The sequence below is a fragment of the Rana temporaria genome, chromosome 10 (assembly GCF_905171775.1).
Source record: "Rana temporaria chromosome 10, aRanTem1.1, whole genome shotgun sequence".
Lineage (NCBI taxonomy): Eukaryota > Metazoa > Chordata > Amphibia > Anura > Ranidae > Rana > Rana temporaria.
In genome coordinates, this window is record NC_053498.1 from 44679171 (window position 1) to 44707127 (window position 27957).

Genomic DNA, 27957 nt, shown 5'->3' on the forward strand with positions numbered 1-27957 from the left:
TGGCCACAATTTTAAGTTTATCAACATAAATTTCATATCGATGCGTTCACAAGGGCCGTGTCTTTCAAACGGTGAAGTCGCTGTATCGATCGCATGTACGGTTGTGGATTTATTACGTTTTGTTTGGAGGCGTAATTAATGTATTGGTCTGTGAATTAAAAGGCGTTTGTAATGGAATTTCTTTCCATAAATAGCTTTCTACCTCAGTGCAATATTCCTCCTCACTGACCTGGGGGGAGGGGAAACCTCTTGAGGGGGGAGGGGCGACCAGGAAGTCAGCATACTCTCTACTTTGCAGATAGAGAAAGGAGCTGTGTGTCCTAAAGATAGTGTAGTGGTTATGGTGAATGGCTTTGGTGCGGGCTCAGCAATTCAGCATTCCCACTCGCATTTTCCTCAGGGAATGCATTTTCTAGTTCTTCTTCTTAATTTTATTCCGTACGTTTTTTGGCTCTGCGTAACTTCTGCATACTTTCAGCTATTGAGACCATTTAACTTTTAAAATGTTCGTCTCATTCAGCTAACGATGGTACTTCTTCAAGTTTTTTTGTACTATTTATACTTTTTAAAATATTAAGCTTTTAGACACTTTTTTTTAACATTGAAGTCAATGAGAACATCCTTTTTCCTGCTTCAAAACACACGTTCTGCCAAAAGTTTCAGCTCCTTCATACTTTCACTTACAGACACCAAACAAACTTTAAAGCGGTCACAAAATATTCAGCTATCCAAACATGACTTTTTAGATTGATATCTTATACGGTTTTTGTGAAAACGCAATTTACGTTTAGTGATTTTTTTATCGGTTATAATGTAATCCTATGGAGCAGGTTTAGAGTGTGTCATGTGACCTTTAGAGTGGAGATCTTTGAAAACAAAAATTATCTTTAAAAAAAGGGCGAACAAATTGCTCTCACGCCCACAAGATCTACTTGTCATACACGATTTATATATCAAAACGTAGGTATGCTTGTCTGGTTTCAGGCAATGTGATCAGTTTTGCGATAGGCATTTGACTTTTAGTTCCAGGAGCTTCTAAAGGACAAGTGCCTCAAACGCCCTCCCATTGACCGTCATGTTAAAAAGTCTAAAAAAAATTCCTGCAAACACACAAAGACGCTCTTTTCTAAATCGCTGGCATGGCCACAATTTTAAGTTTATCAACATAAATTTCATATCGCTGCGTTCACAAGGGCCGTGTCTTTCAAACGGTGAAGTCGCTGTATCGATCGCATGTACGGTTGTGGATTTATTACGTTTTGTTTGGAGGCGTAATTAATGTATTGGTCTGTGAATTAAAAGGCGTTTAATGGAATTTCTTTCCATAAATAGCTTTCCTTACCTCAGTGCAATATTCCTCCTCACTGACCTGGGGGGAGGGGAAACCTCTTGAGGGGGGAAGGGCAACCAGGAAGTCAGCATACTCTCTACTTTGCAGATAGAGAAAGGAGCTGTGTGTCCTAAAGATAGTGTAGTGGTTATGGTGAATGGCTTTGGTGCGGGCTCAGCAATTCAGCATTCCCACTCGCATTTTCCTCAGGGAATGCATTTTCTAGTCGTTTTTTATTATTCTTAATTTTAATTTTATTCCGTACGTTTTTTGGCTCTGCGTAACTTCTGCATACTTTCAGCTATTGAGACCATTTAACTTTTAAAATGTTCGTCTCATTCAGCTAACGATGGGACTTCTTCGAGTTTTTTTGTACTATTTATACTTTTTAAAATATTAAGCTTTTAGACACTTTTTTTAACATTGAAGTCAATGAGAACATCCTTTTTCCTGCTTCAAAACACACGTTCTGCCAAAAGTTTCAGCTCCTTCATACTTTCACTTAAAGACACCAAACAAACTTTAAAGCGGTCACAAAATATTCAGCTATCCAAACATGACTTTTCAGATTGATATCTTTTACGGTTTTTGTGAAAACGCAATTTACGTTTAGCGATTTTTTCAGAAAATGGAATCGGTTATAATGTAACCCTATGGAAGGGATTTAGAGTGTGTCATGTGACCTTTACAGTGGAGATCTTTGAAAACAAAAATTATCTTTAAAAAAAGGGCGAACAAATTGCTCTCACGCCCACAAGATCTACTTGTCATACACAATTTATATATCAAAACGTAGGTATGCTTGTCTGGTTTCAGGCAATGTGATCAGTTTTGTGATACGTATTTTAGTTTTAGTTCCTGGAGCTTCTAAAGGACAACAGCCTGAAATCTTCTCTCATAGACTCTCATGTTAAATTATCTAAAAAATGTTTCTGCAAAACACACAAACACGCTCTTTTCTAAATCGCTGACATGGCCACATTTTTAAGTTTATCAACATAAATTTCATATCGCTGCGTTCACAAGGGCCGTGTCTTTCAAACGGTGTAGTCGCTGTATCGATCGCATGTACGGTTGTGGATTTATTAAGCTTTGTTTGAAGGCTTCGATAACTGATTTTGTGTGTGGATGAAAGCGTTTCTAATGGTATTTTGATTCCCTAAATAGCTTTCCTTACCTCAGTGCAGTCCTCCTCCCCCACCTCATGTGGAGAAAGCCTCTTGAGGGGGGAGGGGCGACCAGGCAAGTCAGGACACTCTCTATATTGCAGATAGAGAAAGGAGCTGTGTGATATTAGGCTTTATAAGTACTGAAGGAACACTGCTTGTATGTCCTAAAGATACTGTAGTGGTTATGGTGAATGGCTTTGGTGCGGGCTCAGCAATTCAGCATTCCCACTCGCATTTTCCTCAGGGAATGCATTTTCTAGTTCTTAATTTTAATTTTAATTTTATTCCGTACGTTTTTTGGCTCTGCGTAACTCCTGCATACTTTCAGCTATTGAGACCATTCAACTTTTAAAATGTTCATCTCGTTCAGCTAACAATGGGACTTCTTCAAGTTTTTTTGTACTATTTATACTTTTTAAAATATTAAGCTTTTAGACACTTTTTTTAACATTGAAGTCAATGAGAACATGCTTTTTCCTGCTTCAAAACACACGTTCTGCCAAAAGTTTCAGCTCCTTCATACTTTCACTTACAGACACCAAACAAACTTTAAAGCGGTCACAAAATATTCAGCTATCCAAACATGACTTTTTAGATTGATATCTTTTACGGTTTTTGTGAAAACGCAATTTACGTTTGGTGAATTTTTCAGAAAATGTTATCGGTTATAATGTGTTTCTATGGAGCAGCTTTAGAGTGTGTCATGTGACCATTACAGCACAGATCATCCACAAAAAAAATTATCTTTAAAAAAGGGGGAACAAATTGCTCTCACGCCCACAAGATCTACTTGTCATACACAATTTATATATCAAAACGTAGCTATGCTTGTCTGGTTTCGGGCAATGTGATCAGTTTTGCGATATGCATTTGACTTTTAGTTCCAGGAGCTTCTAAAGGACAAGTGCCTCAAACTCCCTCCCATTGACCGTCATGTTAAAAAGTCTAAAAAATGTTTCTGCAAAACACACAAAGATGCTCTTTTCTAAATCGCTGGCATGGCCACAATTTTAAGTTTATCAACATAAATTTCATATCGATGCGTTCACAAGGGCCGTGTCTTTCAAACGGTGAAGTCGCTGTATCGATCGCATGTACGGTTGTGGATTTATTACGTTTTGTTTGAAGGCTTCGATAACTGATTTTGTGTGTGGATGAAAGTGTTTCTAATGGTATTTTGATTCCCTAAATAGCTTTCTTTACCTCAGTGCAGTCCTCCTCCCCCACCTCATGTGGAGAAAGCCTCTTGAGGGGGGAGGGGCGACCAGTCAAGTCAGGACACTCTATATTGCAGATAGAGAAAGGAGCTGTGTGATATTAGGCTTTATAAGTACTGAAGGAACACTGCTTGTATGTCCTAAAGATACTGTAGTGGTTATGGTGAATGGCTTTGGTGCGGGCTCAGCAATTCAGCATTCCCACTCGCATTTTCCTCAGGGAATGCATTTTCTAGTTCAATCTACTATCACATTAGCTGGGGGGGGGCGAGACCTTGTCATATCGCGCCGCCAAACACAAACCCCCAGTGGCGTCACTAGGGTTTGTGTCATCTGGTGCGGTAAAACATGGTGTCGCCCCACCCCTCCCCCCATCGTCTAAAGTACTATGTGCAGAGTGCCCCTCACCCCCATATACCCCCTCCTAGCACAATTCCTCTTTCTCCTTCCCTCACCCCCCCCCCTCAGCAAAAAATCCCCCCCAATATTCCCCCTCTTAAAAATCTTCACCCCCATATGCCCCCTTCCAGTACAAATACCCCCTCTCAGCACATTACTTCCCCTCCATTTCCCCCTACCAGCACAAGTCATCACCCTCATATACCCCCTTTCAGCACAAATCCCCCTTCTCAGTACAAAATGCCCCCCATATCCCTCGTCCCAGTATAAATCCCCCCCTAACCCCTCCTTATACAAATTTTACCCCCCAAATCCCCCCTCTCAGCACAAATCATCCCCCCATCTCCCTGCACAGACCCCCCCTCAGCCCAAATCATCCCCCCCATCTCCCTGCACAGATTTCCCCTCAGCATAAATCATCCCCCATCTCCCCCTTCCTGCACAGGCCCCCCCTCTCAGCACAAATAATCCCCACATCTCCCCTCTTTCAGTATTAAACCCCTCTTCTTGCCCAAATTCTCTTATTCCCCCAACCAAGCCACCCTTAGCAGAAGACTTACCGGTTATCAGTTACCGGGTCCTCAGCGATTGATGGCTGACACTTTAGCAGCTCCTATCTGTCCCAGCCGGCTGCCTGCATGTTAGCAGTGTCAGAGCGCCGGGAGATCTCCTTCGAGTGTGTGTCGGCATTTGCTGACATCTCCTGCGGGGTGTCCCCGGGTCTCCAGCGCAAGAATGGCTGACACTTTAGCAGCTCCTATCTGTCCCAGCCAGCCGCATGTCAGCCGTGTCAGGCATGCCGGGAGATCTCCTTCCCAGGTTCCTCCTCCCGTCCCATCAGAAGACACGGCAAAGCAGAGGAGGAACCTGGGAAGGAGATCTCCCGGCGCCTTGACACAGCTGACATGCGGCTGGCTGGGACAGAATAGGAGCTGCTAAAGTGTCAGCCATTCTTGCGCTGGAGACCCGGGGACACCCCGCAGGAGATGTCAGCAAATGCCGACACACACTCGAAGGAGATCTCCCGGCGCTCTGACACTGCTAACATGCAGGCAGCCAGCTGGGACAGATGGGAGCTGCTAAAGTGTCGGCCGCCGCGATCGCTGCGCTGGGGACCCGGGGACACCCTGCAGGAGATGTCGGCAAATGCCGACACACACTGTAGTAGCCCACTCGCTATCACACCCGAGACTGAAGCCCCGCTCCTGCCCCTGCAGTCCCGGCCCCTGGTGTCACCCCTCTGGCGGGTGTCACCTAGTGCGGTCCGCACCCCCATAGCAACGCCGCTGCAACCCCGCTCCATGACACACAGCGGAAGATGCCCGCTGTGTGTGATACAAGAGGGGGAGAAGGAGATAGCTGCAGCCTCGGCTCAAAGCGGTGCCAGGGCAGTCCAGCCCTGCCGTTCTCTGTGTCCTTTGGCTGACAGTTTCCTGGCTGATCGCTTCAGCCAGGAAACTGTCAGCCTGGTTCACCCCAGCTCCTCACTCGCCCTGGAATAAATATCACTCGCAAAATGCGAGCAAAAGAGTGACATTTTGAGGGCTGGTATATCCATACACTTAAGGCGTAGTAGAATAAGTTTTGGGGGCGTAGTTGCAAGTATGCATATGCTGTGTGTCAGTGGTGGTCTGTCCATAGGGGGCACACAGGCGCTGCCCCCCTAAGCTATTCTCATAAAAAAAGTCGTCACTTTAAGAGTGACCAGGCGCTGGCTGACACACAGCGGTCTATGGGAAGTTTCCCAGCTATGTTTTGTCTGTGAGACTGTGCTATGTATGGCTGGAGTAACTGCAGTAGATGATGTCATCCCTATTTCTTTTACAGTGGAGCTTGTTGCAAATATTGAGAAGAGAATTGTGCGTGTCACTCAGGTAAGGGAAGCGTTTATTGTATTTCTTGTAAAATAATCTGACAAAGTCCTATGGGATACATAGGAAGCAACATATTAGAAGATATTTGGCAGCCACAGTTTCTGGCTTGTTTACAACAGTGTATGCTGCAGATCTTTTATTCTTATCCTCCTGTCTCCTCTTGTGGAGCCACTATAATCTGCAAGCATGGTCATAAGGTACAAATGTATGCAATTATTTATTGTATAGTTAATTAGTGCACTATAAGCTCACCAGAAGTTTAGGAATACTAGACACAGTATGACATCCACCAGGCATCGCCAAGGTGCATGATAAATATCTCTAAGTGAACCTTCACCCAAATTATGCACTCACCAGAAGAAAGACTTACTGTATGTAAAGCTTCAATCAATGGTCAGTAATCGGTCATCTTCAGTTTATGCATATCTCCCAACAGTCCCGGATTGGGTGGGACATTTTAAGGGTGTTTACCAAGGTGTTGGCTCCAATTCTGGCCCTGCTAAGACGGCGTGGCATCGCTATCGTGGGCTACTTGCACTTGCTTGTGCAAACTTTTGTACGGGGATCACGGATGGTTTGAAGTGTGTGTGGAAACCCACCCCCGATGAAGATGCAAGCTTACCGGATGTATTGGACTCAGGAGAACATGCGTTTCTGTGAGTCAAATAAGGCTTAAGCTGTTGAATCAACCAAACAGAGTGGGAACTCCTCAGCAGTTAAACTGTATGGGACCCAAATATTTGTAGGAACACAATCAGCCAGATCCACAATGAGTGGTTAATGCAGCGATGAATGGTGATGAAACTCGTACATATAGGATGGTTGTTGGGGAAGGAGAGAAGAGGCCACATCGCATAATTCTGTAAAATGAATGTGTGTATTTAATAAAAACGGGTAAACTCACATTTAGCAGAATAAAATCAAGTGCTTAGTGTAAATATGGCAGCAGTGGAATCATCACGACCGGTTTCGTCTTACTAAGACGTCGTCTGGGGTAACACTCCACTGTGGCCATTCCAAATATATAAATAATATGACCCCCAATTGAGAGCCAAACCCACCGTGCATCTTACGTTGTCCCGCAGGTGTTACACGGAGCACTTCCGGGTTGTAGGGGAGGTGACACAACGGTGTGCGTTCCACGCCTCAGCGTGGCAGTGATGGTCACTTCTGGGTTTGATGTGTATAACTAAGCCACATGCGTTCCACGCCTCAGTGTGGTGACGCAGCCAGTCTTTCGAACCTTGGATCGGGTTGGGCTGTGGTGAGAGGGGAGGAACAATATGCGTTCCAATGTGCAAAATAAGGCCGTCACATGCGGTCCAAGCCTCATAATAGAGGCGGATAGGCTGAACAGAACATGTGACAATGTCAGACATCACTGCCATAATCAAAGAAATGGGAGGATTGGCTGATATGCACCATCAGCAAAAAAAACTACTTTGCAGCAGCTACAATGTTGACTGTGCTTCGTGTTACTTAGCAGCCCTTACATGCAGCTATTAATGAGCAGGAAAGGGCATAAACGGCCCGCAGCGTACTATGACTGATGAATATAAATTAATTTTTTAATGTTGTAGAGGCCAAGTTCATGCTAATGAAAGCTTGGACTGGTGTCAAATACACTACTGATGAAATTAAATGATTACAACCCCCAAAGTTGGAAAAAATTTGAGTAGTAAAAACACTGCCACAAAATAATCTATCACTATATGTATAACATAGAGTATTTAAATCAAAGATGTTTATTAAGAAAAAAAAAAAAAACACAAAAAAAATACAATACAGAAAAGAAAATCGCAGCAAATTCACACCTCAGGTATACATCACCAAAACATTCCATCAGTGTAGATAACAGTTCATACACAAAGTATAACAGTCTCCTTCACAAATCTGTGTCTTATGCTACTATTCCAGAGGCACTAGTCCCACAGGAGAACCCACATCCCCCCCATCACATACTAACAATGAGCCCAATGAATCCAAATCCCCTTCTTCTTTGCATTCCGGCAGAACGCCCCTCATCTATCTAAGCAATCTGTCCATGACCAAATCTACCGGGGATAAGCCAGGGGAATCTAACCATGGGGACCACACTTGCTCAAATTTCCTTGAACAACCCCTATGCTGATAGACATATTTCTCCATTCTTATGGTGTCACCTATTTGTGCAATCCACGCCTTCAACGTTGGAGGGTCAACCGCCTTCCAATGGCGAAGGATCAATCTGCGAGCCTGAAAGAGAGCTCTCAATATGGCCTGCCTGCTATTATCGTCCATCGAAATATCATCTATGATTCCAAGAATACATGGTTTTGGGTCGATAAGTATGTTAGTCATATAAACACGATTAAGTAGAGCCACGACCCCTGACCAGAATATATGAAGCTTGGGGCATCGCCACAATAAATTAATTAGGTCGCCATGGTCCCTTGCGCATCTAGTGCAGTTAGAATCTGACCTTACCCCCATTTTAAACAGCCTGTCAGGTGTGTAATGCACTCTGAGAATGATGTACAACTGGCATAGCCGCTGGGCCACATTCAAGGAGCACGACTGCACTGCCTGAAGTGCCTCCTCCCATTGTTCATCCTCGAATGTCCCCACGTCTCTCTCCCATCTGGTGGACACCCCTAGGGCAAAGCCCTTCAAATAGATATTCAAAATCAAGGAGTAAGCGTTAGAAATAAAACCCTTTAACTGAGTTTACCTCTGCCATAAACTTAAATATTGGCATTTGCGAAAGAACCCACGGGGGCCATCACGGCATGTCTCTACTGCATGTAGTAGAAGAACATAGATTGTGGAAGGCGGTACCTCTCCCTCAGTACCGAGAAGGGGAGCAACTCACCCGCCCCAAAAACATGTCTCAGGAGTGTAACACCGTGCCTCACAGTCCAGTGAGAGCAACTCCTCATAGTACCCATTTTTCCAGATCGGGCTGTAACCAGTGAACCCCTCCACCCCCTGCAACTGTCTGAGTTTGTTCCAAATTTTTTGCAGCAGCGCATACGTGGGGAACTTTTTGTTGGATAATGCATACGCCAAGGCCTCCATACCAGTAGGCACGCTGTCGAAGCCAGTGGCATAGCACATCAGGGCCCTAATGGGATCCGGCTGCTCCCCACCAACCTCAAGAATCTGTCTTTCCGGCATAACCCTGGCAATGTGCTGTGCCTGAGCCGCCAAATAATATACCCAAGGATTAGGGAGGGCGAGGCCTCCCGCCATCTTGGGTTTCTGAAACTGCTCCAATTTCACCCTAGGGGACTTGGCCTGCCAAATAAGGTCCTGAAAAGGGAATTAATAATCCTGAATATCTTTAGAGGGATGACCACAGGTGTATTGTGCAGGATATATAAGAGTTGGGGCATAAAGATCATTGTAACCACTTCCAGACCTGCGCACGACGATGTACGTCCTGTTTTTAACCACTTAACCCCCGGACCAAAATGCTGCCTAAAGACCCAAGGGGTTTTTACAGTTCGGGACTGCGTCGCTTTAACAGACAATTGCGCGGTCGTGCGACGTGGCTCCCAAACAAAATTGGCGTCTTTTTTTCCCCACAAATAGAGCTTTCTTTTGGTGGTATTTGATCACCTCTGCGGTTTTTATTTTTTGCGCTATAAACAAAAATAGAGCGACAATTTTGAAAAGAATGCAATATTTTTTACTTTTTGCTGTAATAAATATCCCCCAAAAACATATATAAAAACATTTTTTTTCCTCAGTTTAGGCCGATACGTATTCTTCTACCTATTTTTAGTAAAAAAAATCGCAATAAGCGTTTATCGATTGGTTTGCGCAAAATTTATAGTGTTTACAAAATAGGGGATAGTTTTATTGCATTTTTATTAATTTTTTTTTTTTTACTACTAATGGCGGCGATCAGCAATTTTTTTCGTGACTGCGACATTATGGCGGACACTTCGGACAATTTTGACACATTTTTGGGACCATTGTCATTTTCACAGCAAAAAATGCATTTAAATTGCATTCTTTATTGTGAAAATGACAGTTGCAGTTTGGGAGTTAACCACAGGTGGCGCTGTAGGAGTTAGGGTGCACCTAGTATGTGTTTACAACTGTTTGGGGGTGTGGCTGTAGGAATGACGTCATCGATCGTGTCTTCCCTATAAATGGAATGACGCGATCGATGCGCCGCCATAGTGAAGGACGGGGAAGCCGTGTTTACACACGGCTCTCCCCGTTCTTCAGCTCCGGGGAGCGATCGCGACGGAGCGGCTATAAACAAATAGCCGCGCCGTGGTCCCGGATCGCTCCCCGAGCGGACCCGACCTCCGCATGTAGCGGGGGGGTCCCGATCGGACCCCCCACCCGCTAATAGGCGAGGACGTACGTGTACGCCCATGTGCCTGTACGTGCCATATTGTGGACGTATATGTACATGCGGGGGTCGGGAACTGGTTAAAGATTGATATCTCGGTAACGGCAGCAGCTGCTGCCACAACCGAGGTATCAATCTTTAGGGTGCGCGGTCTGGAATCCGATAATGGCGGTCTCTGCGGCGGATTCACCGCGAGATCGCCGTTATCGGTGGCGGGAGAGGCCCCCCCCCCCTCGCCGCTCTCCCGCGCCCTCCGCCGCTTACCGTAGCCGTCTGTAGCGGCGGAGGCGATCAGGTGCTGTCGGCTGGTGAGCGGGGACGAGACTGAAGGAAAAATCTCCTTCGCCCGTCCCCATAGCTCGGCTGGGCGGAAGTGACGTCAAAACGTTAGTCCCGCCCAGCTGCTTAAAGAGACAAATTTTTTTTTTGGTCATTTGAAAAAATCACTTTTTTTTATTTTTTTTTATTTTTTGCATTTAAGCCCAAATATGAGATCTGAGGTCTTTTTGACCCCAGATCTCATATTTAAGAGGACCTGTCATGCTTTTTTCTATTACAAGGGATGTTTACATTCCTTGTAATAGGAATAAAAGTGATCAAATTTTTTTTTTTTTTTTTCAGTGTAAAAAATAATAAAATAAATAAAAATAAATAAGAAAAAAAAAAAAAAATTTTTTAAAGCGCCCCGTCCCGACGAGCTCGCGCGCAGAAGCAAACGCATACGCGAGTAGCGCCCGCATATGAAAACGGTGTTCAAATCACACAAGTGAGGTATCGCCGCGATCGTTAGAGCGAGAGCAATAATTCTAGCCCTAGAGCTACTCTGTAGCTCAAAAAATGCAATCTCTAGAATTTTTTAAACATCGCCTATCGAGATTTTTAAGGGTAAAAGTTTGACGCCATGCCACGAGCGGGCGCAATTTTTTAGCGTGACATGTTGGGCATCATTTTACTCGGCGTAACATTATCTTTCACGATATATAAAAAAATTGGGCCAAATTTATTGTTGTCTTTTTTTTTTTTTTATTCAAAAAAGACCGCTGCGCAAATACGGTGTGACAAAGTATTGGAATGACCACTATTTTATTCTCTAGGGTGTTAGAAAAAAAAAATATATAATGTTTGGGGGTTTTAAGTAATTTTCTAGCAGAAAAAACTGTTTTAGTCTTGCAAACACCAAATCTGAAAAACACCTAAGGTCTGGAAGTGGTTAATAAGATTGACCCTGCCTACCAGGGACATCCTAAGGCGAGACCAGATCTTAACTTTGTCTCTAATTCTGTTCAGTAACAGGGTCAAGTTAAGTGAAATATAATCACGCGGTTCAGAGGTAACCTGGATACCCAGATACTTAAATACAGTGGATACCGGTACATTTTGAATCATCCTCTCCCCGCCCCCCTGGATATCATCCAATAGTAGAAGTGAAGACTTGGTCCAGTTAATGACTAGGCCAGAATAGGTCCCAAACCTGCCGACCACTTCCATAGCCTTCCTCAGGGAGTCATCAGTGTCACCCAAAAGGAGCATGGTGTCGTCGGCGTACAACATAATTTTTTCCCGGATCCCCCCGTATTGTAGGCCCCTCACCCTCTGATTTGCTCTGATCAAGGCTGCCATGGGCTCAATGGCGACAGCGAAGAGGAGTGGGGACAGCGGCATCCCTGACGGGTACCCCCATGCAGGGTAAACGGTTTAGAAACATGCCCCGCCTCCCTAATCACCGCCCTGGGTGAACAGTATAACGGCTGCACCCATGACAGGAACTGTTCGCCGAAGCCAAATTTGCCAATAACAGCCCAAAGGTAACCCCATTCTATGCTGTCAAAAGCCTTGTGGGCGTCTAACGACAACAGGGCTCTTGTCCCCATGTGTTCTGACACCGTCTGCATGTTCAGATAAAGCCTGCAGAGATTGATGGCTGTGCACTTTTGGGGCATAAATCCAGACTGATCTGAGTGGATGATACAGGAGATGACCCTGTTGAGCCTCAGAGCCAGGACCTTCGCTAGGATTTTAATATCGCTCTGTAAGAGCGAAATCGGCCTGTACGAACCCGGGTCAAGTGGGTCCTTACCTGGTTTTAAAAGGAGAACAATACAAGCTCTGGTCATGGAGTCTGGTAAACACTGTCGTTCCCTAGCAAAATTAAGAACCCTGAGCAAGTGTGGTAAGACTATACCTGTTAAAAAAATTCCATCTGTAAACCATCGTCTCCCGGGGATTTAGAATTAGGAAAGAGACTAAGGGCCTCCTGCAGCTCCTCAAGCTTAATCGGATCAATTCCCCGTAGATACTCCTGTAACTCTGTCTGAATAAGTCACCCGGGACCTGTATAAATCAGAATACAATCCAGCCAACTCCTCCATAATTTGCGTGGGAGTATTCACAAGCCGCCCCCCCCTCCGTTTGTAGTGCACCGATAGATGGGGACGTTTGGGACGCCTTCACTATCTTTGCAAGCAAACAGCCTGTCTGTTCCCCCTCCCCAAAGAAAGCCTGCTTATTAAAAAAAAAAATTCTATTGGCCGCCCCCCCCCTAGTAATCCTATCCACTGCCTCCTGTGCGGCTATCCACGCCTCCCTAGCCTCATCAGACTGGTCTGCAATAAATTCTGCCTCCAATCTACTCACCAATATTTCGGATTGCTCCCGTACACCATTTGATCTGGTCTTGACACCATTAACCTCCTTTATCAAGATTCCCCTGAGAAATGCTTTAAACGTCTCCCAGGTCAATCCCAAGTCAGGGTGACCCTCATCCGCCAAAACCCAGTAATCTCCGCTACCTGCTCATGGGAAGGGAACAAATTAAGCCATAAGGCGTTGGGCTTCCACGGAGCCCTAGGAAGATTCGTAGCAGGCCTAACAATCAGGGATGCCAAAAGTGGGGAGTGATCCGATGCCCCTCTCACCAGGTATCTAAGATCCTTCAACAGGTTAGCCGCTTGGGGCGAGCATAAGCATAAGTCAATACGTGACAGAGAGAGGTGAGTCTTGGAAAAACAGGAGAACAACTTTTGCTGCGGATTACGGCTGCGCCACGGATCAATCCACCCTACCTCTTCTGTGAACTTCCGCAGTGCTGTTCGAGCTCTGTTGCGGGAAGCCATAAGAGGCGGATGTTTGTCCATGACAGGATCCATATAGCAATTGAAATCACCCATAATATTAAACGGCACATCAGGGTGATCCAACTGGTACATCAATAGTATTCGCAATACCTCAGAGTTAAATGGAGGGGGTACATATACAGCAGCCAATATACATTTTAGTTGACAAATTTTACATAACATAGAGTATTTAAACATAAACACTCCAAACCTCTATATGGTATAATGATCTATTGTATAAGAAATGCAATGCACTTTTGACGTGTTGGTTATGCTTTTCATACTTATAATAACTAAATGAAATTAAAATGGAAATTGTAAAAATTGCACTATGGGGATGCATCCCATGCAGCAGCAGTGGGATGGACTCTCAATGAAGGGTACCGACATATACATGAACACATGCATACAATTAAATACCACAGATGTTACAATCAAAATGAATATATATGAACTGTAAATGGGAAAAATAATATATAAATGTGAATGAAAAGGAAAGTGCGTGTATATGAGTATGGATTGGAAGGTGTCAACAAACAGGGAGACTACATCATGGCTACTGCCGATGTGGCCTCTCTGTATACTTGCATACCCCATCAGAAGGGGATAGAGGCCATTCAACTTTTTTTTTTTTTTAAGGTCGTGATCAATCACTTCCTCTTTCCAATGTGAATACCTCCATATAGCTTTTAAAATGTTGCTATTTTGGGTTCAATCAACGCTACTACCTTCAATTACGTGGAGTGGCAATGGAAGCTACGTTTGCCTCTAGCCCTGCGAATCTTTTCATGGCCAATTGGGAGGAGGATTTCGTCTATGCCCAGGACACCCCGGCCTTGGTCCTATGGGCCAGATACATCGACATGCTCCTTTTTTTGGAATGGCAGTCTTCGTTGAAACTTATTTTTTTGACACCCTAAATTCAAATGATAGAGTATCTCTCTGTCTTATGAGGCATGCTCAAGAAAGATCCACTTTTTAGATCTTGAAATAGAGATTGTTAATAGAAAATCGCAATGGTCTCATTCTCATAAACCGTTTTCATCATCCGTCTTGGCTCCGTTCCACGCAGCCAATTTCTCAGGCTGCGTAGGAACTGCACAGACACAAAAAATTATTTTGCACAGGCAGAAATTCTAAGCAAAGATTTCTGGATAAAGGGTACACTTTGAAAGACATTAGAAAAGAGAAACGATCCGAAAGATTCTAAGAGAGAACGCACCTCATCCCTAAAAAAAAAAAATAGATATGGATACAAAGAGGAAGTGGGATTGTAGCGGTGCTCAAATTACATATGTACTATTGGCAACTAGTAATTTTAAATATTTTAATAAATCATCATAAAAACATGATGTACAGAAAAACAATTAGGGTTCAATAAAAACACAATTTCTCTTGTCGTCCATGGACGGACACAGCCTCTTCCATTCATGACAAGTGGGTTATGTTCCCTGTTTACAGGAGAGGACTAGGCAGAACATGTTAGATACATATAGATGTCATTTTAAAACAGAGCTGAACCCTCTTGGGGTGGCCAGTGAGCTTTGCTCCGGGTCCGCACATGACTGAGCGGTGGTGTTGTCTCACTCACAGCGGACTGGACCGACGGCTACCTCCATTGCGGTTGTACGCCTGTCTGGAATGTGTCAGTGAGTCGTCGCATGGACGGGTGAGTACAGTCCCTGGACCCTCTTAGGTGAGGTGGTACGGCTGAGCATTCCTGGGGTTCGGGTATCCTCCCTTCCCTGCTCCCTGGTTCCCTCTGCTGTTCTGCATTGCTGTCGGGGTGGGGGGGCACCTGGTGGAGGGGCTGTGCGCCTGGCCTGTTGTGTTTTTTTTTTTTTTTATTGCTGGGGCCGCTTTTCTGGTCGTTTGGGGCAGCTTTTCTCTATGTTCAGTGTTTAAAAGTCAGTGTTTTGCCGCCGTTCTGACGACGCTGGCGCCATTTTTTTGTGAATTTTCAGTTTGCATTGAAAATCCCATTGGCGGCCATTTTGTTGTAGCTGCGCCAGGTTCCATTTACTGCGCTTGGCAGCCATCTTGCCTGAGTCCTCCGCCTCTAGCGGTGGCTTTTACAGTGCGAATCGCCATTCTTCACATGCAGCACCTCACGGCTACCTCACAGCTTCTCCTCACGCATGCACAGTGGTGTGTGGGACACGGGCAGCGGCGCTGAGCAGTTCTCCGGTGTGGTGAGTGCCCTGGGTAACCCACCCCCGGTCAGCAGGAGTGGTGGGTGTTTTCTTATACTCATTCTGAACTGGGCCCTTGGAGTTTTTTCCTAAAGGAATGGAGTCAGTATCTGGTCCTTCCACCCCCCCCCCCCAGCATGGCAGAGGCAACTGGTACTTCTGCTCCTGCGCTCACTATAGACTCTTTGTCGACAGTCCTGGAGACATTTGTGGCCAGGGTGGAAGCAGCGTGCAGCAGTAAGGGGGGTAAAAAGCGCCCCCTCCCTCCCCTATCCTGAGGGAAATGTTCAGATTCAGACCAGGACCAGGCCTGCTGCTCAGGCGCCTGGTTCTGTTTTATCTGAGGATGTGGCCCAGGACCTTCCTAAGGAAGACACTGTAACTGGGTCAGGGCATGATAAGGCACTTGTCAGGGAGCTTATCAATGTTGTAAGGGACTCCCTTAAGCTGGATAGTGCAGCTGAGGTATCTGCTGAGGGCTCGGTCTCCTTTGGGTCACACAAATCAGACCACTCTGTTAAGGTTTTTCCTTATGTGTCCTTCTTTGATAAATTCATTGATGCAGAATGGGAAAAGCCGCAGAAGGCTTTTGTAGTCCCTCACTGCCTGGTGGTTCGGTACCCCTTTGAGGAGAACCTTTTAAAGAAGTGGACTTCTCCTCCGGTGGTGGACCCTCCAGTCGTCCGGCTAAACAATGTGACCACTCTCCCTATAGAGGGAACTCCTGCTTTTTTTTATCCGAAATAAACAAACATTCTCCTGCAATCGCAAATAGTTTGCAGAAATCTAGCTGTGCCAGGGGTGCATAAGAGCATTATAGTCAACAATGTACCACCAGGATACCTAATCCTTGGTGTAGCTGATGTCACTGTCACCTATTTTTCTTCTGTGACCTTATTTACAGAACTCTAAACAAAAGCTATAGTGTCTTACGGTAGGACAGATTAGATCTCTAAATATAAACTACTGAGAAACGTGTCCCAGTTTCTGAAGCTGGGAAGGATGCTATTATGCAGATTAGCTGATCTTCTAAGCTAGACGCCAAAAAAAAAAGCGTTGCCCGTGCCTACTTTACTTTCAACAAGGAAACCAAAGAACACCGCTCACCAACCCAGTGCATGAATATGTGAATAAGTGTGGCCTCAGTCCAGACTTTCCTCCCCGATATATTTTGCCCCGAACACCGCGGCTTGATCACAGAGGTTGGAAAAACAAAGCCAAGCATAGATTTATATGCATCATCGGCCGTGAATGGAATCAATGCAGGTGTGTGTGATGCATATTAATGAACACTGTGAAATGGAGGTGTGGAAGTAGAGAAGAATAGGAAGAAAATAAACAAAACTTCCCTTTTTTTTCTCCACATCACAAATTCAGTCTTCATTAACCACTTCCCGCCCGGCCTATGGCCGATTTACGTCCGGGAAGTGGTTTCGAAATCCTCACTGGACGTCCTGCAGGATTTCATGCCGCGTGCGCCCGTGGGGGCGCGCAGCGCGGCGATCGGTGATGCGGGGTGTCAGTCTGACACCCTGCATCTCTGATCTCGGTAAAGAGCCTCCGGCGGAGACTCTTTACCATGTGATCAGCCGTGTCCAATCACGGCTGAACACGATGTAAACAGGAAGAGCCGTTGATGGCTCTTCCCCACTCGCGTCTGACAGACGCGAGTAGAGGAGAGCCTATCGGTGGCTCTCCTGACAGGGGGGTTCGCGCTGATTGTTTATCAGCGCAGCCCCCCTCGGATCACCACACTGGACCACCAGGGAAGCCCACCCTGGACCAACAGGGTAGGGCAAAAAAAAAAAGTCAGAAAAAAAAAGCATTAAAAAAAAAAAGATGCCAGTCAGTGCCCACAAATGGGCACTGACTGGCAACATGGTTAAAGCAATGCCACCCCACTGTCCATCAGTGCCACCCCACAGTGTCCATCAGTGCCACCCCACAGTGTCCATCAGTGCCACCCCACAGTGTCCATCAGTGCCACCCCAGTGTCCATCAGTGCCACCCCACAGTGCCCATCCATGCCCAGTGCCCACCTATCAGTGCCCATCTGTGCCACCCATAAGTATCCATCAGTGCCGCCCATGAGTGCCCATCAGTGCCGCCCATGAGTGCCGCCTATGTGTGCCCACCAGTGCCGCCTATGTGTGCCCATAAGTGCCGCCTATGAGTGCCCATCAGTGCCGCATACCAGCGCCGCCAACAGTGCCACCTCATCGATGTCCATCAGTGCCATCTCATGGGTGCCCATCAGTGCCGCCATCAGTGCCCGTAATTGAAAGAGAAAAACTTATTTACAAAAAAATTAACAGAAAAAAATAAAAATGTAATTTTTTTTTCAAAATTTTCAGTCTTTTTTTAGTTGTTGCGCAAAAAAAAAATCGCAGAGGTGATCAAAGCTCTATTTGTGGGGAAAAAAGGACGCCAATTTTGTTTGGGTACAGTGTAGCATGACTGCGCAATTGCCATTCAAAATGCGACCGTGCTGAAAGCTGAAAATTGGCTTGGGCGGGAAGGTGCGTAAGTGCCTGGTATGGAAGTGGTTAATAATGTAAGCCAGAATGACTTTAGTCGTAACAGTTATTTTTTATTTATTTTTTTCCAACTCCGAGAACACTAACCGGTAATCAATTTTGCGTTCATGCGCTATCTCCATCCGTCCCACACATTGCTTTTTTTTTTTTTTGCTTTGTTTGTTATGTCAATATATAGGTATAGACATACTATGGCCATAAAATGGAAATATACAAATAGTGGAAGTTTACATAGTAATAAAAAGTGCCCCCACCCAAATCCTCTAACCCAACCCCCCCCTAACACCCCCCCTTACCCCTCCCCTACCCCTTCTCTCCGAACTTCAGTCTCTTAACCACTTGCCGTCGCTGCACCGCCGAAATACGTCCACAAGGTGGCTCTCCTAGGCGAGACCACGTAAATGGACGTCCTGCCTATTAGCCGCCACTAGGGGCGCACGGGCGCCGCCGGAGGCGCGCGCGCGCGCCCCCCGCTCGCCCCCGACTCCCGTGCGTGTGCCCGGCGGGCGCGATCGCCGCCGGGCACACGCGATCGCTCGGTACAGAGCGGGGAACGGGAGCTGTGTGTGTAAACACACAGCTCTCGTTCCTGTCAGCAGGGGAAATGCTGATTTTCTGTTCATACAATGTATGAACAGAAAATCGGTGTTTCCCCTAGTGAGGCCACCCCCCCCCCCACAGTAAGAACACACCCAGGCATACTTAACCCCTTCCCCGCCCCCTAGTGTTAACCCCTTCACTGCCAGTGGCATTTTTATAGTAATCTAATGCATTTTTATAGCACTGATCGCTATAAAAATGCCAATGGTCCCAAAAATGTGTCAAAAATGTCCGAAGTGTCCGCCATAATGTCGCAATACCGAAAAAAAAATCGCTGATCGCCGCCATTACTAGTAAAAAAAATATTAATAAAAATGCCATAAAAATACCCCCTATTTTGTAAACGCTATAACTTTTGCGCAAACCAATCAATAAACGCTTATTGCGATTTTTTTTTACGAAAAATATGTAGAAGAATACGTATCGGCCTAAACTGAGGAAAAAAAATGTTTTTCTATATATTTTTGGGGGATATTTATTACAGCAAAAAGTAAAAAATATTCATTTTTTTCAAAATTGTCGTTCTATTTTTGTTTATAGCGCAAAAAATAAAAAACGCAGAGGTGATCAAATACCACCAAAAGAAAGCTCTATTTGTGGGAAAAAAAGGACGCCAATTTTGTTTGGGAGCCACGTCGCACGACCGCGCAATTGTCTGTTAAAGCGACGCAGTCCCGAATCGCAAAAAGTACTCTGGTCTTTGGGCAGCAATATGGTCCGGGGGGTAAGTGGTTAAGGGCTCTTTCACACGTCCGTTCAGTTTTTCAGATCAGTTTTTTTTTCATCAGTTGATCCGTTTTTCCATCAGTTTTTCGTCAGTTTTTCCATCAGTTTTTCCATCCGTTTTTTCATCCGTTTTTTTTTATATTTTTTTGGGGCTTTTTACATAGAAAAACGGATGTTAGCGGAACGGATGATAAACGGATCATCCGTTAACGTCCGTTTTTCCTCCGTTCCGTTTTTTAGACGGAAGAAAAATAGGGTTTTCTTCCGTCCAAAAAAACGGAACTGAACGCAGACGGATGCTAACGGACGTTAGCGGATGCTCATCCGCTAAGGGACGCTAGCCCATAATGAAGCATTGCGGTCCGTTAACGGACGTCCAAAAAACGGACGAACGGAACGGACGTGTGAAAGAGCCCTAACTTATCAACTTATTACTAAAATGCGCTTCCTGCTTTATACCATCTTAACTAGATAACTCTGTGATGACTTATAATCGACCCAATCCTGCCATTTCAGTTTAAATCCCCCTTCACTTTCCTCCCCCATAAACTTGAGCTGTTCAATATAATAGATGTCATTTATTTTGCCAAGACAATTCCTCATTGTTGGGATCTAGGGATCTTTCCACTGTTTGGGGATCAGGCTCTTAGCCACATTCAAGATATGGGGGAGCAAGGTTCTCATATACTGTTTACTAGTCATGTTTGTCCCATGGAACAAGCACACCCATGGGTCGACTACTATTTTAACCACTTGGGATCCGCCTGCCGTCAATTGACGGCTACAGTGCGGATCCCAATTTCCAAACTGCCGTCAATTGACGGCCGCCCCTTTGGGCGTTCCCCGCGCGCGCTCCAGAGCGCGCTGCGGGGAAAATCTGTGTTGGCCGTGTCCCTCGGACACAGCCAATTACAGATCGCCGCGAACGGCCAATCAGAGTGGCCGTTCGCGAGGCGATCTGTGCGGCCAATGAGAGAGGATCTCATATGTAAACATATGAGATCATCTCTCATTGCCGTTTTACACAGAGACAGCGGTGCTGTCTCTGGAGAGGAGACCGATCTGTGTCTCTTGTACATAGAGACACAGATCGGTCACCCCCCCAGTCACCCCCCCCCCTCCACCTACAGTTAGAACACTAAGCAGGGATACATTTAACCCCTTCCTCACCCCCTAGTGTTAACCCCTTCAATGCCAGTCACATTTATACTGTAATTAGTGCATATTTATAGCACTGATCGCAGTATAAATGTGAATGGCGCCAAAAATGTGTCCGATGTGTCCGCCATAACGTCGCAGTCCCATTAAAAATCGCAGATCGCCGCCATTTCTAGTAAAAAAAAATAATTAAAAAAAAATAATTCTGTCCCCTATTTTGTAAGCGCTATAACTTTTGCGCAAACCAGTCGCTTATTGCGATTTTTTTTTTTTTTTTTTTTTTTTTTTTACCAAAAATATGTAGAAGAATACGTATCGGCCTAAACTGAGAAAAAAAAATGTTTTTTTTTTTTTAAATTGGGATATTTATTATTGCAAGAAGTAAAAAATATTGTATTTTTTTCAAAATTGTCTCACTTCTTTGTTTATAGCGCAAAAAATAAAAACCGCACAGGCGATCAAATACCACCAAAAGAAAGCTCTACTTGTGGGGAAAAAAGGACGTCAATTTTGTTTGGGAGCCACGTCGCACGACCGCGCAATTGTTAGTTAAAGCGATGCTGTGCGAAAGCTGAAATTTTACCTGGGCAGGAGGGGGGTATATGTGCCCAGTAAGCAAGTGGTTAATACCAGTAATTTCCTTGATTACTGATACAACTTTGTGCCAATATATATTAATTTTGGGGCATGTCCACCAAACCAATGTCCAACCCCTCCAGCAGAATCTGGAAGTCTCCCCTTGGAATCGGTGTGCAATATCCGGGGTGATATACCACCGTGATAGACATTTAAAATTCATTTCTATCAACCCACAGTTGGTTGATGTAATGTGCACCATTTTCAATATTTTCCCGAAGTCTTTCTTGGTGTCCCCTGTTGCCAGCTCCTCATCCCATTTTTTAATATACGGAGGTGGCCCCTTATTATTTAATCCCAACAGTATTTTATAAATCTGTGAGATCCTGCCTCTTCTGTTCGGCGCTAAGCACATATGCTCTAGTGGGAGCAGGTTTCCCTCTAGCCTGATCGGATGGGGAAGGGAGTCCACTAAATGTTTCAGCTGTAGATATCTCAACCAATTCATCTCAAACATTTCTTTGTATTCCCCAAGTTCCTGATAAGTACAAATGTTACCGTCTTTCAGTATATCCCTTAGTTTTACCTCGTTTTTTTTAATCCAACACCCAGACAGACTTGCTTTCCCCGGTGCAAAATAATTTGTATCATATAGTGGGGAATTATATCCCCATTTTTAATTTTTGTGTACCCTATCCCATATTAACATAGATGTCCGTGTGATCATGTACATGTGTTTTTTTGACTGTCTAAATTGTGCCGGAATCCAAATCTCCTTTCCTAACCTAAATTTATTTAAACTACTTTCCAATTTAACCCACAATTTTTCTTTATTTTCTCTAACCCATTCAACCACCCGTGTCATGTGTATGGCCGTATAGTATGCCTTGATGTCTGATAACCCCAAACCACCATGCGCCTTGTCTCTAATTAATATAGACATACTTATACGCGCTTTCTTTTTCCGCCATATGAATCTACTTAATAACTTTTTGGGCAGGGTTAACATTTTAAAACTATTTATTCTTTCTAATATGGACCTCTGTCTGGAAGCAATTTTGTTAAAATCCATTTTAATATCATTCAATAGTGGAATAAAATTATGTTGATAAATTGACTCGAGAGATGCTGTTATATTGACTCCTAGATATTTTAATTCAGTGTCTTTCCAAATAAATGGGAAGTCTTTTTTTATATCTGCTTACGTCTTGTGCTTTCACACTAATATTCAAGATTTCAGATTTTAAAGGATTCATTTTGAAATTGGATACTTCTCCGTAAACTTTAAGAGTTTTTAAAAGGTTAGGGAGAGATGTGGTTGGATTCACTATGTATAACAGAATATCATCGGCGTATGCCGCGATTTTGTGTTCCCCGTCATCTGTCTGTATCCCCTCAATGTCGGGATTGTTTCTAATCCCAGACAGTAAGGGTTCTAGAGACAAGATGAACAATAGGGGTGACAAGGGACAACCCTGTCGGGTCCCGTTAAACATCTCAAAAAGCCCAGATACCGTCCCATTTACCTTAAAGCGGTTGTAAACCGCATAAACTTTTTTTTTTTTTAAACCTGCAAGGCAAAAGGCATAGTCGGCTAGTATGCACCGCATACTAGCCGATTATGAAATACTTACCTCGGAACGAGGTGACCACCACTTACCTGGTCCACGCCGAGCAGGATGTCATCTTGCTCCGGCGTGTCTTCTGGGTATCACTGCTCCAGCGCTGTGATTGGCGATGACGTCACGTGCGTGCGGGAGATATAAAATCGGCAGGGTCCGGCGGATGCCGGTCCTTTCGCCGTGGATTCCCCCCTGCGCATGCGCCGCCCGCATTGAGAGGGGAATATCTCCTAAACCGTGCATGTTTAGGAGATATTCTCCTTACCTACAGGTAAGCCTTGTTATAGGCTTACCTGTAGGTAAAAGTCAAAATAGTGGGTTTACAACCACTTTAACCCTGGCAGTTGGGTGGTTATAAAGGGCTTTTATCCATCCCAACATCTTGGGACCTACCCCATAAAACTCTAAAGTAGTCTGAAGAAATCCCCAGTCTACTCTGTCGAACGCTTTTTCGGCGTCTATTGACAGAAGTAGACCTGGGGACTTACCCTCTTTTATTCTCTATCAGTAGTAGTGTCTTAATACTGTTGTCCCTACTTTCCCTACCTGGGATGAACCCCACTTGATCATTATATACCAGTTTATTCATAATATTCTTCATTCTACCAGCTAAGATTTTAGCGAACAACTTCACGTCCGCATTTAATAGGGAGATAGGTCTATAACTGGAGCATAAGGGATCTTTACCTACTTTGGGGATAATCGTAATCGCAGCCTCCAGTGCCTTGCGGCGAATGTCCCAATTAGTGCCGATGCCATTCATATAAGAACACATCCTAGGGACTAAGATATCACAACATTTCCTGTAATACGCAGTTGTTAGCCCATCAGAGCCTGGGCTTTTCCCTGTTGGGGACTCACTTAGGTTTTTCCTAATTTCAATTTCTGTTATAGGATCCTCTAAAAAGCTGAGTTTATCTGCTGGTATTTTTCCCTATCCGTCTTTCAGGACAGCCACAAATAGAGAGGCTCCTCCTCTTCCTTTAGGAAACACTGCACAGCCTTCAAATTCTCTCCTCCCCCTGCTAGACCTCAGTTCTTAGTGTTTCCTCCGGTGGGGAGACACTGCTGAGGAACCAGGGCAGTGCAGTCAGGGGACTGTAGGCCATAGTAAATTCGTTGGGAGCAGGGGCTTCCTAAAGGATTATAGGCGAAGACTTACCGCCAGGAAAACGCCACCCCAATCCGTGTCGAGCGCGGCAGCCGGCTTGTGGGGGGTCCCTATCGTGTCCACAGGACCACGGCTGGGGAGTTCTAATCCGGGCGCCCTGTTTACAGGCCGCATGTGTCTTTTTTTTTTTTCCCTTTGAAAATCGCGGGCCGAGTGGCGGGCGACGTCATTTCCGGTGCGCCTCGGAAAGGATTCCCTTTGACCCGTGACTTCCGGTTCCGGGTTGCGGAGCTGATAGGGACCCACGCGTGCTGCTGGAGGAGTCGGATACTCGTGGAGACGAGTTTGGCAAGCGCAACCACCTCGCAATGTCGGTGACCTCTCCGGATCGGGACCCGACCAAGGACGCTCCCTCCAGCCAGTCTAAGGTAAGGGTTTCCTGGGGAGGGATTCCCAAAACCTTAGACTCTGTCTTTTTTTCTCCTCTGGTTCCCTTTGGTGGTTGGGGGGAGAGGAGGAAATGGCAGCAGGGCACCTAGCAGTAGTGTCTGTCTAGTGTTCCTAGAGGGTTGTAACCATGATGTTTAAAAAAAAAAAAAAAAAAAAAGACGAATCTTTTTTGTATTTCTTGCTATGTACTTAGCTTGTTTTAAATGTGTGGGGAAAGGGATGCAGAACAGGAAGACAATTTAGCAGCCTCCGTTAAAGAGTTGGCCTCTACTTTTTCCTCCTTTAAATCTTTGTTTGAGAGGGTGCAGTCCCCCCTGGTACCCACACAGGTTACAACCCAGCCTGATGATCAGGGTATTGCACCTGTCTCTCCTGACCCTTCAGCTGAGGCAGTCGATATTGCAGGCCCTTCTCAGGTACAACACTCCTGGTCGGAGAATGTTGCATCTGACTCTCAGGCAGAGTCAGGTGAAGAGGACCAGGACAGTGAGTCCAAAAAGTCTTCTAGATACAAGTTATCTCTTGATGAGGTTGAGGAATTGCTAGGTGCCATTTACACGACCCTGGGCATTCACACAGACAGTAAACCTCTTAGCTTCCATGACCAGATGTACAAGGGTCTGGGGGAACACAAGGGCAAGGTCTTCCCGGTTCACGAACTTCTGATAGATACTGTTAAGGAGTGGCAAGACCCTGAAAGAAAACCCTTTTTTTCACAGTCCCTTAAGAGAAGGTTTCCCTTTGCAGATGATTCCACTTCTATTTGGAATAAGATGCCTAAATTAGATGCGGCCTTTTCACAGGTCTCCAGGAAGACCGACCTAGCATTCGAGGATATGGGCAATCTGACAGATGCCATGGATAAGAGGATGGACTCTCTCTTAAAAAAAAAAAAAAAGCCTGGGAGTCCATAATTGGGAATTTAAAGCCGGAATTGGCAGTTACGGTAGTGGCCCGTAATTTGGAGCACTGGCTTTCAAAAATCCAACAACACATTGAAGCTGAGACGGATAAGGAGACTATTTTGGCTTCCTGCCCTACAATTTTAAAAGGGGGTAGCCTATATTGCTGATGCTTCGGCAGAATTCGTCCGCATGTCGGCTAGGTCGGCAGCTCTGGCTAATTCCGCCAGAAGAGCTCTCTGGCTCAAGACTTGGTCAGGAGACATTGCCTCCAAATCCAAATTATGTGGGATTCCGTTTACAGGAGATCTCCTGTTTTGGTCCCGGTCTGGAGTCAGTCTTAGACCGCACGGCGGATAAGAAAAAATCTTTTCCGTTCAAACGTAAAACTCCACTGAAAGGGCGGGGGTTTCGTCCCCAAAGACACACAGGGGTCACTAAACCAGAAAATCAGAAAAAGATTTGGACACCCAGGGGTAGGGGAAGGGGAGCGATTTTTCGCCCTCCTGACCAGCCCCCTAAGAAACAATGACTCCCAGATCAGGGTGGGAGGAAGGTTGGGGGCCTTCCTCCCACAATGGGAGTCTATCTCCCCAAACAGGTACGTCTTGGCGATTATAAGAAAGGGGGTACTCCCTGGAGTTCTCATCACCTCCCCCTCAGAGGTACCTGGTCACTCAGCTCCCCAGAGAAAAAGAAAAAGCGGAAGCTCTAGTAGGGGCCTTGAAGGATCTGGAGGACCAAAATGTGGTTCTCAGAGTCCCAAAAATGGAAGAGAAAAAAGGGTTTTATTCCCATATATTCGTGGTAAGGAAACCCTCCGGAAAGTACAGGTTAATCTTAAACCTAAAACCACTGAACAAGTCAGTAGCATACAAAAGATTCCGTATGGAGTCAATCTTTACGGTAAGGGCCCTCCTACCACAGAATTGCTTTATGGTCTCCCTGGACCTCAGGGACGCGTACCTGCACGTACCCATTGCAGAGGGGTCTCAGGAGTTTCTGCGGCTAGCAATAGACTTGGGAACATCGGTGGTGCACCTGCAGTTCCAGGCCTTGCCATTTGGTCTATCCTCCTCACCCCGCGTGTTCACAAAGGTCCTGGCAGAACCTATAGCCCTTCTGCGTCTTCAGGGAGTAGGCATAATAGCATACTTGGACGACCTGCTGCTTTTTGCAGCGTCCCCAGAGCAGTTATCCAGGGACCTGGAATTAACCAAGAGGACCCTTATGGACCTAGGGTGGCTGTTGAACCTGGAGAAATCCAGTCTGGTACCATCACAGCGCATTCCTTATTTAGGGTACATCCTAGACTCCACCCTTCTAAGGGTCTTTCTCCCATTAGAGAAAGCTCTAAAGCTGGACAAGTCGGTAGCTGCCCTCCACGGCAGCCATCAGGTTTCAATCAGGTTCCTGATGTCAGTATTGGGGTTGTTAACCTCCACCCTGCCGGCGGTCCAGTGGGCCGGGTTTCACTTTCGGGTCCTACAGGCTTTCCTACTAAAAATCTGGGATCACAGCTCAGAACGCCTAGACATCCTTGTACAAGTCCCAAGCCAGGTAAAGAGATCTCTCTGGTGGTGGAGGAAGAGCGCCAATTTGTCGCAGGGTCGACTGTGGCATATCCAGTCTCCACAAGTGGTTACCACAGACGCAAGCGGCAGAGGTTGGGGAGCTCACCTGGGGGTCCTTCCAGCACAGGGTGTTTGGAAAGCGGCAGAGCAGAGACATTCCTCCAACTGGAAGGAGCTGAGGGCGATCGGACTAGCCCTCATTTTCTTTCAGGAGAGGCTTCAAGGACATCACGTCCAGGTGAGGTCAGACAACGCCTCGGCCGTGGCCTATGTGAACAAACAGGGTGGCACCAGGTGTGTAACCCTGTCGGCCATTACAACAGAAATGTTTCGCTGGGCCGAGACAAACACCCTGTCCTTATCAGCAATCTTTATAAGGGGAATAGAAAACAGTACAGCAGACTTCCTCAGTCGAAGCCAGCTGAGGGAGGACGAGTGGTCCCTCAATCAGGAGGTCTTCCATCTCTTGGTCAAGAGATGGGGGTCTCCAGAGATAGACCTCTTTGCGTCCAGACAGAACACAAAAACCCTTTGTTTTTCTCTCGGGGCAGGGGAGAGGGAGCAAGAGGGATAGATGCCTTGTCCCAGAGCTGGCGTTTCGGACTTTGTTACGCCTTCCCACCCCCAGTTCTTCTACCACTGGTCCTAAGGAAGCTTCAGTGGGAAAACACCTCACTTATCCTAGTGGCGCCCCACTGGCCCAAGAGAGCTTGGTTCTCGGTTCTCAAACAACTGACTGTAGAGCCTCCCTTTTTCCTTCCACTTCGAGAAGATCTCCTCTCGCAGGGACCAGTCCTATGCCCACAGGTACACAGGTGGAACCTTGCGGCGTGGCTACTGAAGAGTCCTTACTAAGATCCAGAGGTTTTTCGGACAAACTGACTACCACCCTTCTTAACAGTAGGAAGAAGGAGACACGTTCTATTTATAGAAAAGTCTGGCTTCGCTTTAATGCCTGGTGCCGAGAGTTTTTCTTTTCGGCACAAAGCCACACGTCCGTTCTAGAGTTCCTGCAGTGCGGAGCGGATAAGGACTTATCAGTGAGAACCCTTAAAAGTC

General features: G+C 45.7%; 1 protein-coding gene across 3 annotated transcripts in view; it reads left to right on the forward strand.

Moving 5' to 3' along the window:
- LOC120916549 (polynucleotide kinase 3'-phosphatase) overlaps window positions 1–27957 on the forward strand; it is a 777425-nt gene that overhangs the window by 99903 nt on the left and 649565 nt on the right. For all 3 annotated transcript variants that reach the window (XM_040327595.1, XM_040327596.1, XM_040327594.1), the window contains exon 3: window positions 5943–5989. In XM_040327595.1, the coding sequence (XP_040183529.1) occupies window positions 5943–5989 (47 nt within the window). The remainder of the gene's footprint in view (window positions 1–5942; window positions 5990–27957) is intronic.